This window comes from Nannobrachium achirus (genome assembly GCF_963921795.1).
Source record: "Nannobrachium achirus genome assembly, chromosome: 23".
Taxonomy (NCBI): domain Eukaryota; kingdom Metazoa; phylum Chordata; class Actinopteri; order Myctophiformes; family Myctophidae; genus Nannobrachium; species Nannobrachium achirus.
In genome coordinates, this window is record NC_137830.1 from 48,691,899 (window position 1) to 48,705,054 (window position 13,156).

The 13,156-nt window shown below is 41.4% G+C and overlaps 1 protein-coding gene across 2 annotated transcripts in view; it reads left to right on the plus strand.

The window, feature by feature from the left end:
- Positions 1–13,156, plus strand: part of LOC308309031 (aldo-keto reductase family 1 member B1-like) — a 45,288-nt gene that overhangs the window by 14,191 nt on the left and 17,941 nt on the right. The window contains exons 1-3 of one of the 2 annotated variants that reach the window (XM_080754488.1): positions 7,666–7,806; positions 9,285–9,452; positions 11,697–11,813. In XM_080754488.1, the coding sequence (XP_080610614.1) occupies positions 7,738–7,806; positions 9,285–9,452; positions 11,697–11,813 (354 nt within the window). In that variant the 5' untranslated portion in view covers positions 7,666–7,737. Of the gene's footprint in view, positions 1–107; positions 441–1,957; positions 7,807–9,284; positions 9,453–11,696; positions 11,814–13,156 lie in introns of those variants that run through there. The other variant, XR_013963303.1, reaches the window with a different exon arrangement.

Sequence of the window (13,156 nt, forward strand, 5' to 3'; positions counted from 1 at the left end):
GCGCACAAGTAGGCCATACATGGCCTATTTGTGCACAAGGCGCAAGTTGGCACCTCGACAGAGTGCAGTTCTAGTTCTAATCTACCTTCCTCTTCTGTTCACTACAGGGGCTCAAACCACAAAGATTTCCCACTGAATGCAGAATACTAATTCATCAGAGGCTTGACTGCATTGAGGACTGAAGACCAGACTCTGAAGTTCTGTCAGTTTTGCAAGACAACAGTCAGAGAAAATAGCAGATCTATAAGCTCGCATTGAGATGCTTGGTGAGCTTGTAGATCAGCTATTTTTGGTGGAGAGTTTGTTATAGGGGTGAGTGGAAAAAAGAGCGGATCAAGTATAAAGCTCTCGGTGACCCTGGTCAAGTACGTTTATAGGGTTAAAGGACGTTTTTAATTCCTAGCTCAACCTTCAAAAAGTGTTATGTATTGGGGCGCCTGGTGGCCTAGTGCAGGGATACTCAAACTTCTGAACCGGTGGGCCACATTACAAAAATGTCAAGGGGCCGTGAGCCAGTTGATGAAATTACTTGATAACTTCTCTTTTATTTGCTATATTTCCACATAACTTAGGACAAGTGCAATGCACATTATTTATGGCTTGTAATTCCGTTTATATTCTGTCAATGTCACAATTTGTAATCAAAGTAATTTCTCTCTTTTATAATAATTATGCGCAATTAGCATATTCCACACAAACACTAAAACAAACTAATGTACATTTGTCTGGGTTGATATCTGTCTGCCTGCTATCAAGTGGGATAACATTAAAGATAGCTGAGCACATCTCTCTTTCAATTGCTTCACAATGTTATTCATGACTTGGCCCACATTCAACACAAATGGCTTTTTACAGAAAATAAACTGATTTAGTAATGGCTATTGCTAAGGAAAATAAAATCAAACAATACTTAAATTCGATTCCCAGACTTTTTAGCTACCAAATGGCTAATGATGGAGTTGTTAAAGTGATCCCTGGCTAATACGACAAATATGCCTTAATACATTATAATTGTCCTCTATAACTACAATGTAAAATTAAAAACACCTTAAATATTTTATTTCTTCTAGAAATAGCTAATCTTTCACTCAACAGGGGAAATGCCTGTCGCAAGTTGATGATGTCATGAATGTCATGTGTGATCTATCCTTATGGAATTTATGGCATGCATGTGCAAATAAAAACAAACTTATACTTCCTATGGTTAATATGAGCATCAAATAAATATTTCAAATGTGTTTTTTGCACATGCATGCCATAAATTCCATAAAGATATATCACACATGACATTTATGACATCATCAACTTGCGACAGGCATTTCCCCTATTGAGTGAAAGATTAGCTATTTCTAGAAGAAATAAAATATTTAAGGTGTTTTTAATTTTACATTGTAGTTATAGAGGACAATTATAATGTATTAAGGCATATTTGTCGTATTAGCCAGGGATCACTTTAAGTAGAGCTACAGTAGGCCTACATCTCTCTTTAATTTAATTTGCAGGCATACAATGTTGTTTTGGGTATGCTAATTGGTCAGGCAGAGCCAATGGTAAAAAAAAGGGGGGAAAAAATCGGCGAAAATCGGCGATTTCAATGGCTGCTTTCAAGATGTTTTGGCCATTATCTCTGGAACGGAAGGTCCAATCTGCTCAGTTTAAAGCTTGTTGGATGTGTGACTTCGAGGACTTTAAACTGGTGGGCCACTCAAAATTGGGCCGGAGTTTGAGTATCACTGGCCTAGTGGACCAGGCGCATACCATATAGGCATTGCCATTTCGGCATCAATGCCTGTCGGCGTCGCAGGTTCGATTCCCGATCCGGCCGACCTTTGCCGCATGTCACTCCCTGTCTCTCCCCCATTTCCTGTCAGTCTACTGTCCTATCCAATAAAGGCAAAAAGCCAAAACAAATCTTAAAAAAGAAAAAGAAAAAAAGTGTTATGTATTGTACATACAGTATGCAGTGCACACATAAGTAGATCTCAGCCTACATTCTTAAATGCCATCAATATTGAAACACTATTTAGAAACACTATGAGGCTAGTTATAGGTAATTCACCCTTTTGAAAGTAACTACGATTAGATTTATGTTATCTACATTTTCAAACTCCAATTTTAGTTTGACACAGAAAACAAAATCTCAACACAATAAACAGGAAAATGGTTGATGTTGACAATGGACAATGACATGTAGCCTATACAGCAGTAACTCTGGTTTGGTTCTTTAAAGATGGCACAAACATTCCTGGCATTTAATAAGCTTAAATGTTTCTTAAGCAAGTGCCTGACTAATTTGCTTATATTATTGTTCGTCATTCAGGTTTTCGTGACACTGTGATAAAATAAATATATATATATATATTTTAAAAACCTGAATGTCTGATGTATGTTTAATACCGACTTTCCCCATTTCAGACCTAGATATATTTTAGATCTGTGTTGTACACACACAAAACCAGACTTGAGAATAAGAACTAGAACAATGTGCTCCACTGGATACAGGTTTCCGCCAGGCCAGGTAGAAGTAGTCAATCTTAGCCAATCAGGAAGAAATATCTGACAGCTATATCATGGTCAATATCATCAGTATTGTACAAAAATAGCCAGTGAAAATAGCCGATCTACATGCTCACAACGTTGCATCGAAATGCGTTGTTGTGAGCTTGTAGATCAAAAAGGTTTCACATTTCACTATTTTTAAACAGTTTGCCGATAATTAAATGCCCCAAGTATGTATTGATTATTGATCGAGTATATGATGAAATTGTTGACAATCAATTATTTTTAATAATCGATTAAATTGATTAGTTTGATTGACTGTTGCAGGCCCTAATGTGAACTGGGTTAATTTCATAAGTAGCCCAGAGCTTCCTCTGGGAACTCAGAACATCTGTGGGAACATGCAACAAAGATGTGGAACAAAGATAATACACTTCCTATGTACTGTAATTCTATGAACTTTATGTTCATACTGTAGGTTTTCACATTGAAATGGTCAAAGCAGGAACAAAAACGAGCACACACACACAGTTCATTTAGCCGGCTGCACGACTCAAGAAGACTCACAATATGGAAAAAATTGCCGTCCTTCTGGTAGGCTACTTTTTGAGCCGTGCTCCTGGAACAGGAGCTATAGCTCCAACCAGGCCTGGAATTTTGTCATTTTAGGGGCAAGGCTACTTGGCCTTTAGTGTTGTCCATTTTTTGAGGGCACAAAGGCGAAATGCCAGGGCAGGAAGGCCATCAAATAAAACAATACTTTAGTCCATTGAAAATATGTGTTGAATTTAAGGTTTAAGGATGATAACCTAATCTGCAGTGAAATAGATAATGGTATTTACAATCTGATCCATGCTCAGCCCTGCACCAATCAAAGTCACTGGATTGGTTTAAAGATGGGGGACTCAGACTCTGGGGAGTTATTATTTCAGAATCTCAACAAAACAAAACAAAAACACTGGTGTCTACATGACAAGAAAGAGACTGCGGTGTCTACTGTCTACATATTTATAGGAAAGAGACAGAGGAGAAAGTGGAACAGTCAGCTGGGGCATTAAGGCCACTGTGGCCTCAGGTCATCCCATTGGTTTGAGGGGCACAAGGCCAAACTGAGGGGCAACGGTGGCCATGGCCTTCATGGCCTCCATGAAATTCCTGCCCTGGCTCCAACATCTGGCTTTGTGGGGAAAACCTGTTCAAAAATGTCCAGGGCTTAAGTAAACTAAAGATTGGCTACATCATGCATATATATATGGCCTACACCCACATCCTGGCAAAAAAACGTCTCAAAGTTTATTGTGTAAAATACCCAGGCAAAAACTGGGGCAAAAAAACGTGTTAAAAACGTCCAGGAATCAAAGTTTGTTGTACACCAGGGTCCCATTGTATTCGTTTTACTGAGGTTAAAGGGGTATTTCACTTTCAAAAAAACTTTTGGTAATTTTATCATCTAATCAGGCTTTTATGAACACCCTGAACAGTTTTTAATTAGCTTGATTGAATATTTAGATATTTGATGTAAATGTTACCAGGCCCTCCAGGCCCAGGGCCTCTCCCCACACACACCCATTGTAACTTCAAACTTCATTTTAACCATGATAGATTCATTAAAAACACACATTATTTTTTCTGGTGACTCATACTACCCTACTAATATGTGAGCAGGCCGTGTTTTTTCGATAACATTTTTCATTTATTTTCAATAATATATTTTTTTGTATTTCATTTTTTCCATTTTTCCAAATAATTATTAAAAATAAATTAAAAAAGTTATCGAAAAAACACGGCCTGCTCACGTATTAGAAAGGTAAAATGAGTCTCCAGAAAAAATAATGGGTGTTTTTAATGAATCTATCATGGTTAAAATGGAGTTTGAATTTACAATGGGTGTGTATGTGGAGAGAAGCCCTACCACTGCTCCCTGTTGAAAGTGGAATATCCCTTTAAGGTTAGGAATACGTTTAGGGTTAGGTAAAGTTTTACTGACGTTATATTACATTTAGGAATATAATATAAAGTTTGGTATAGGCATAGTTTTACTGAATTATCAGAATATTCAACTCCAACGTAAAATCCATCCTTCTTTGTGGGTCAGAGACTTGGAGAATCACAAAGATCACAATGAATAAAGTGCAAATCTTCATCAACAAATGTCTCAGAAGAATCCTGAATATTTACACTGGGCGGAAAAGATCAGCTACAACGATCTGTGGATAAAAACTTAAAATAAAACTGTCTGCAGCAGATGAAATTGGACGAAGAAGAGGGTGTTGGATCAGGCACACACTGCGCAGGCCAGAGTCAAAAACCACCAGGTAGGCTCTGACCCTCACTTAAGGGGAAGAGAAATGTGCCTCTGGCCAGCCAAAACACATCTGGTGGCGAGATCTCCAGGCAGACACCAAGAGACTGGGATCTACCTGGTTGCAGATAGAAAAGTGACTGTGAACTCTTTGGGCCCTATTATGATCCAGGTCTTATGCCTTATGCCTTAACTTCTTTGCCTTTTTTTACTATTTTGTTTTTGTTTTTTAAATATTTCAAATAGCTGATCTGCAAGTTCACAATGTGCAGATGTAGATCAGCATTTGAAGTATTTACAAATGTTTTTCAAAATAGTGAAAAAAAGGTAAAGAAGTCAAGGCATAAGGCATAAGACCTAGATCATAATAGGTCCCTTTATCTGGTTGTCCGTTGTCGACGGCCTATACCCTAGTAGGGGTGTAAGTAAGTAAGTAGTAGCCTAAGTAAGTTATCAATAGTTTTACAGGATGTTACGTGGAATACTTGGACTGTTCCGAGGTCGCCGGATTTGACCCGGGCGAGCATTCACATGTATGACCAACAAAAACCATAAATCCTACATTCTGTACTTAGTTAACCCTAACCCTAAGTAAACCCTACTGTACTTAGCGGTAGCCTGGGACGGCTTCCAATTTCGGGCTTTTGATCCGGTCGGGAGCGGATGGGCTCCTACGTCATTTTGTATTCAAAACGGACTACAGTTTGGCAGGAAACACCAAATCGGAAACAGTTTTAACCGGTTTTAACCCGTACTTGCACATGCGCTAACTACTTGCGCATGCGCCATGCGCTAACTGGGTTGAAACTGTTTCCGATTTGGTGTTTATTCCTGCCAAAGTGTAGTCCGTTTTGAATACAAAATGACGTAGGAGCCCATCCGCTCCCGACCGGATCAAACGGCCCGTTTAGTAAATGAAGACGAGGTTAACTTAGCGGTAGTTGACCGGGTTGCAGGGTCCCAGCTAGGGGGCTCCACGTCCACAAGTAGGCCTATTTCCTTCTATACCAAATCTCTGCCACAATAAATAGCACGTCTAAGCATGCAACAAATAATAATAAAAAAAAACATAAAATAATGGAATGAACTTCTCAAATGTTCTACTTTTAACTTTTTTTTATTTTATTTTAGCTATCATTCCTCTCTTTTGTCTTTTGAACGTCTAGGCCTAGACCTATGAATGTATCCACGAGTTTCCAACGCCCCATAGTGCATTGCGCAAACGTCTGCATCGAGGTTCCGCCGCCGATTTACAAGCTCACAACGGGTTGCATCTGCGACGCGACGTGAGCTTGTATGTCTGCTGTTAAACCCGGAAGTTTGGTCCTGATAGTCTCCAGTAAGCGAGTTTAGAGACTCTAGGCTTGCTAAGGGAAACCACGCCCCGCACTCATTTTTGAAGCTTGTGATTGGCTGAACCGGAGGTTGGGAGCGCTCCGTTGTAGTCACTTGGACCGCGCGAGGTGCACCAAAACCCAATTATCATTGCGTTTATCGTGCGCTTGCCCAGGCCTTACGGCCTGGGCATAAATAGAACGATTGCATTCACCACGGCTTCGTAACTCGCCTTCGCGCCGCTTGCAATGTCGTGGACAATAACTGAAAACGAGCGCTCCTTCCCTTAGCAAGCCTAGAGTTTCTAAACTCGCCTCCAGTAAACCCCCGGGGAAACTTGTGGATAGTGTATTTATTAATCCATGATTTGGCTCTCTGGTATTTAATAACCTCGCCCACCAGGCTTTCTGAGAAAAAGCCTGGTGTTCGTTCACAACAGCCCGTTTGGTTTCCGCCTAGAGCGCGGAAACCACTAGAAGAAGCGGCGTCGCTTTGATTTGGTTCCCTCCGTTTGTTTCCCCAATCCCTATTAAAATGCTCCAGTAGCCTAGTGTAGTCTTGCCAGTCGCTAAAAGTTGGACTAAAAGATGCACATACCAAACGAATTTTTCAAAAGCAAAACTACTCTGCATCAAGGAGTTTATTAGGTAGGCCCTAAAAGCATGTCCTTGAGCGCAGGGGAATATTTTGGGTTAAAACTGAATCCGGTTTGATCTTTCCGGCAAATTGTAGTCCTTTGAGTACTACAACATGACGTTTTGTGGTTTCCGCTCCAGACCGGTTACAGGCCCGAAAAGTGAAGTGATCCCAGACTAGGTATTTAAAGTTGTACTATGTAACTTTTTTTATAAAACAAATCTTAAAATTCTCCTAACTATTAAATCACAAAAGTTTTAGAAGATCCGCGCCGTGAATTTCAGCCTGTAAAGCCTTCTCTATATGTAAACTGAGATCCTTGCCGTGGACCGGATCTCGCGCCAAAATTGCGTCATCACACTACCGGCCAATCACAGCGAGGGTTATACAACTGCCGGCCAATCACAGCGCATCTTGAAGTGGGGTCGCTATGGCAGCCATATTTGTTGTCGCCCGTTTGTACCATCCCTTCTCTAGGTAATTTCGCCTACCAGGCAGGGTGAAGGAGTCCGTATCTCTGGAATTACTGAACGCACAGGAACAAGGGACCCCTTAAAAGATAGATCTCAGCGAGGTGGAGGCAGACGCGGGGGTCTGAAGGTACGAAAAACGGACGAAAGACGCGGACGCGACCGCGGTTTGCTATAGGGCTAATGACCACTAGTTGGGCAACTTACACAGTATGGCTTTAATATTAATTTCTGTCCAAATGTGATTGGATGGTGGCACCATGACCACGCCCCCAAAAGGCAACAGACAGTAATCGATCGACGATGCTGTCGAGTGCCGACCAGGCAGGCAGCACGCATTCTCTCTCTCTCTGCTAGTCAGTGAGTGCACACACACACACACACACACACACACACACACACACACACACACACACACAGTGACACACTTTCACGAGAGGTGCTGCTGCTGCTGTGACAAAAACCTGCGTGTTCTCGTCCTTTGGAGCAACAACAATGGCAACAACATCAGTGAAACTCAACACCGGAGCACTAATGCCCGCCGTGGGCCTCGGGACGTGGAAGGTGAGCCCATGAATTCCACTGAAAAACCTTTAAAGACAGATTAGTCCTTCTTGTTTGCGTGTAGGGCTAAAGTACAGTGGGCTTATAATAATTCGTAGCACGACGTTGTGCGTTGCCTTATTTGTACAATACATTGTAAGTATTTGTAACTGTCCATATACGACGGAGGGATTTATTTTCGTAGTTAAAGTCACATTAATATTTAATAACCCCCTATAGTTGTTTTTAAGTTGTAGTTTCTTCAGCTGGCTGAGGGCTCACGAAATGTTGCACCGTTAACGCCAAATGCGTTTTAGTTTGACAGTTGTATTCTGATCTGCTGTGAGATAATTAGGCTATATATTATGTATCCTTCTGCAGCTACTTCAAAACAGTGGGGGAAAAACTACTTGAAAGTAAAAGTATTAATACTGCACTGTAGTACTTACAAGTAAAAGTCAGGAATTCAAAATGTAGGCCTACTTGAGTAAAAGCATCAAAATGTATTTAGTACCAAAAGTAGAAAGTATACTCATTACGCATCTACTGTGAGCTTTGTTTGGCTATTTTCAAATGGTCGTAATTTAGGGTTTAATGTTTTGTAATAATAATCCAAATCTATAAAGTAACTAAAGTTTTCAAATAAATGTAGTGGAGTAAAAGTACACTATTTGAATCTGAGATGTAGTTGAGTAGAAGTAAAAGTATTGGAAATTGGAAACACTCAAGTAAAGTACAAATACCTCAAAAGTACAGTATTTGAGTAAATGTACTTATAGTTACTTTCCACCACTGATATTTAGACGTCAAACCAGAGGGTATGTCATGTGAGCTCACTGAACTGAGAACAGACAGGAAGGGGTCTGGTTCCATGAAAGATAGAATTACTGTTTCACTGAAATGACAACTTCCACTGTGCACTGTAAATGAAGCCACTGCATGCAACTGAGAAAGCCTATTTTTAAGTATTTTTTGTATTTTGTACAATTTGTAGCACATGACACACACACACACACACACACACACACACACACACACACACACACAGTATGTAGCCTATTGGTCACTCTGGATAAGCGGATCAGTCATTTGAATCTGTGGTAAATGTTGCAGTAAATGATACATTTTAGATTGTTTTGTTGTGACTGAAAGACGGAAGTAAAAAATAAATGGTAAATGGTGCATTTATATAGCGCTTTTATCCAAGGCGCTTTACATAGATTGTGCATTACATTCACCCATTCACGCGCACATTCATACACCGGTGGCGGAGGAAACCATGCAAGGCACCAACCTTCTCACCGGGAGCAATTAGGGGTTCAGAGTCTTGCTCAAGGACTCTTCAACATTAACTCAGGGGGAGCCCGGATTCGAACTAGGAACCCTTCGGGAACCCTTCGTGCTCTAATAACGGTTTCTCTACCCCTGAGCTATGCCGCCCCAATAAATACGACTCAAGCAAAAAATATTTAAACCCACGTTTATGCCCACTTATAAAGTCTCCCCCAGGCAAAGTGACCGAGGCGGTGAAAGCGGCCATCTCTGCAGGCTACAGGCACATTGACGGGGCTTTCGTCTACCAGAACGAGGCTGAGGTGGGCGAGGGCGTCCAGGCTATGATCAAAGATGGCGTGGTCAAAAGAGAAGCCCTTTTCATGGTCAGCAAGGTAAGGTTATCATGTGTGGGGGAGTGTGCATATTAGTGCTGCTCTGCCAAATGTAATGGATGCAACCAGGGACGTGCTGGGTCCCTGATTCAGCCCGGGAAAAAGAGTTGGAGAGACTCTCATTGTGCGCTATAGAGAGAGATCTCTATAGCGCTGCTGCTACTCAAAGATTCGTGACAAAGTGACAGTGGGCCAATTACATGAGTTATATTTCGTTGTTGTCGGGTGGAAACCTAGTATGTCCAAAACCATTTGTTTTGTATTTTATCATTTTTAAAATGATTTAAACTAGTGAAAACAGCCGATCTACAAGCACACAACGCCTCGCGGTGCGAGGCGTTTTGTGCTTGTAGATCTGCTGTTTTCACTACTTTTGTGCGACGGCCTTGTATGATGAAGCAGGGCTTTGCTTTGCGAACAAATTTACAAATTTGAAACTTGGAGATACGAGGTTTCTGCCCGACAGTGACGATTTACTTTGTTGGCCGCCCAGCCCCCAAAATGGAATGAAGGCCGACATTTTATTATTATTTTTTTCCTAATGGCCGGCCTGGACCGGCCGGGAAGGAACCGTCCGTTCGAGAGTTGTCCCGCTTTTCTCAATGGCCAGCACGTCCCTGGATGCAACCTGAAATGCTTGCTTTTTTTAACGGGCTATGGCCAGATGAACCAACGGCGTGGAAGTTGCCCCTGCACACTTGCTGTTCACTTATTTTCCTTGATAATTAAAGTGATGATGCCAGATGCGTTGGTAACCGGGAATTTGCGGGGGGGCCGTTCTTGTATTTGTTTTCCTCGGGATAAGGTTAGAAATAAGTTCAGAGTTAAGCCCTTTGCACACAGGACAGTTGTGTTTCTTCCGTTTGCTGTATGAATAAAACGCATTGGATTTGGTGTGCAATGCTGTGCGGAATCGGCGCTGCGGATCCCAAAAGGAGTCATAAAAGGAGTGATGAGTTTTTTTTTGTTTTTTTTTTATCCCACGGTTTTTGTAACCCATTTTTCTCATCCGGTGACTACCTGTAGTCCTGGTTTCCGCTCTCCCCCTGCCGCGCCAGGGGACATTGGGGAGCACCCGGCTGGCTAGGGGGAGGTAGTATAGAAACCAGGACTACTGCATGTTTTTGTGTGAGGGCCTATGCCCAAGGAGACATGGGGAGAACATGCAAACTCACCACAGAAAGTGATGAGTTTTTTACCGCATGCGACAAGACACACAAATCGAACTGGGTTCGATCGAGAAAAAATGCACGGCCGCAGCCACTCGTCGCACGGCTAATTCGGATCCGGTGTGCATGAGGTTGTAGAGAATCATTGTTTTCTTTTAAAAAATGAAATTGTCCGTTTTATCCGTGCGGATAAACGCGCCTGTGTGCAAAGGGCTTTAGGCAGAGTTTTACTGAGGTTAAGTTTAGGAATAGGGTAGGTTTTTTCACCGTTTTACTGAGCTTAAAGGGATATTACACTTTCAAAAAAAAATTAGGTCTAATCAGGCTTGTATGAACACCCTGAACAGTTTTTAATTTGCTTCATTCAGTATTTAGATATTTGATGTAAATGTTACCAGCTCCAACACGCCCAGGCCCTCTCCACATACACACCCATTGTAACTTCAAACTCCATTTTAACCATGATAGATTCATTAAAAACACACATTATTTTTTCTGGTGACTCATAATACCCTCCTAATACGTGAGCAGACCGTGTTTTTTCAATAACCTTTTTCTTTTATTTTTAATAATTCTTTGGGAAAATGGAAAACATTAAATACAATAATATTTTATTGAAAATAAATGAAAAAAGTTATTGAAAAAACACGGTCTGCTCACGTATTAGGAGGGTATTATGAGTCACCAGAAAAAATAATGTGTGTTTTTAATGAATCTATCATGGTTAAAATGGAGTTTGAAGTTACAATGGGTGTGTGTGGGGAGAGGGCCTGGGCGTGTTGGGCCTGGTAACATTTACATCAAATATCTAAATACTGAATGAAGAAAATTAAAAACTGTTCAGGGTGTTCATACAAGCCTGATTAGACCATACAATGACCAAAAGTTTTTTGAAAGTGTAATATCCCTTTAAGATTGGGAATATGGTTAGGCTTGGACATAATTTACTGAGGTTACGTTGAGGATTACCAGTTAAAGACATCCAGGGCAACTGTCTTTTGAGGAGAGTGTTCTGGTATTCCATGCACTTGGTTGTTGGGTTGACGGCCTCTTTTGACATCCTGTTTTCTCTCAGCTGTGGTGCACCTTCCATGAAAAGTCTCTAGTGAGGGGAGGGTGCGAGAAGACCCTTAGCGATCTCAAACTGGACTACCTGGACCTCTACCTGATACACTGGCCCATGGGCTTTAAGGTACAGTATGTACATTCACTATCCTCACGATAGCATGTTTGGTTGGCTGGCACGCTAACTCGCCTGCTCTGCGGAATCGCCACTTTCAACAGTCTGCTTTCTAATGACTGTACTGATCACGGTCCACCGTTTCGATCCGCATTGGGACACTCTATTCGCTGCTTGCTCCTCTTCGCTCCGGTCGCGGCATTGCGGTGCGATAGCCGGAGGACAAACGGGTAACTAGTAACTTTGTTTTTTGTTTTTGTTTGTTTGTTTAATCAATTTTTACTTTTATTTCTTTGCCCAGAATATCTGTGTGTCAATCATGTTGACCAAGGCTTCATGTGTTGTATGGCTGTTATTGGGTTGTTTATCTTTTTCTAAACGCCTCAATGGAGAGGTGCCTTCACTGAGCCAAAACATGTATCACTCCGATGCTTCTGGTCGTGCTACGTCTGCACTGTGGATGGACTTCAAGCCGCAGGGCCCACAACAACCTGACTGTTTGAAACGAATCCTCCCGTATGCTTTAATTCTTTTGGAGAATATAGCATTTGGTCCCCTGTGTAAGGGACTAAAGGACGCACCCTCTTCTAACTTTCATGGGTCAACTCGAATGCTTAAAAGGGTGATATCTAGGCTTATGATTTTATTGATGTTGTTCATCTCAGGAAATGTTCAACTAAATCCTGGCCCGGTCTCAAGCCCAGAAAACCTCCTGTCTACTCCTCTTCCAGTTGTATCTACTCCTTATGATTTCAGCTGCAGAAATGGTCTGGGGTTCCTGCACTTTAATGCTAGGAGTATGGTGCCCAAACTTGATAAGCTTAGTACTTGGTTTGAGACAGCTAAACCTGATGTTGTTGCTATATCGGAGACGTGGCTGAAACCCACCACACCAGATAATTTGCAGTTTCCTGGTTTTAATCTATTTAGAACTGATCGGAAAGGTAGATGTGGGGGTGTTGCTCTCTACATCTCAAATAGGTTTCAAGGGTCTGTTCTACATTCTGTTTCTATCCCAAGACAGTTTGAATTCCTGGCAGTCCAGATAGTGGTGGTAAATGCACCGCTTACTATTATATGCTGCTACAGGCCTCCCTCAGCTAAAATCGAAACTCTGGGAAACCTTACTGATTTAATTGCTAAATATACTCATACTGAATTGATACTTTTGGGAGATCTGAACTGGGACTGGGATAGTGAGACTTCTTCTTGCTTTAAACAGAAATGTGATTCCCTAAATTTAACCCAGATTATTAACAGCCCCACTAGACCTGCCAGTGACACTCTGATTGATATTATTTTGACAAATGCTGTTCACAAATATATCTCAGTGGGTGTGTTTGCAAATGATTTGA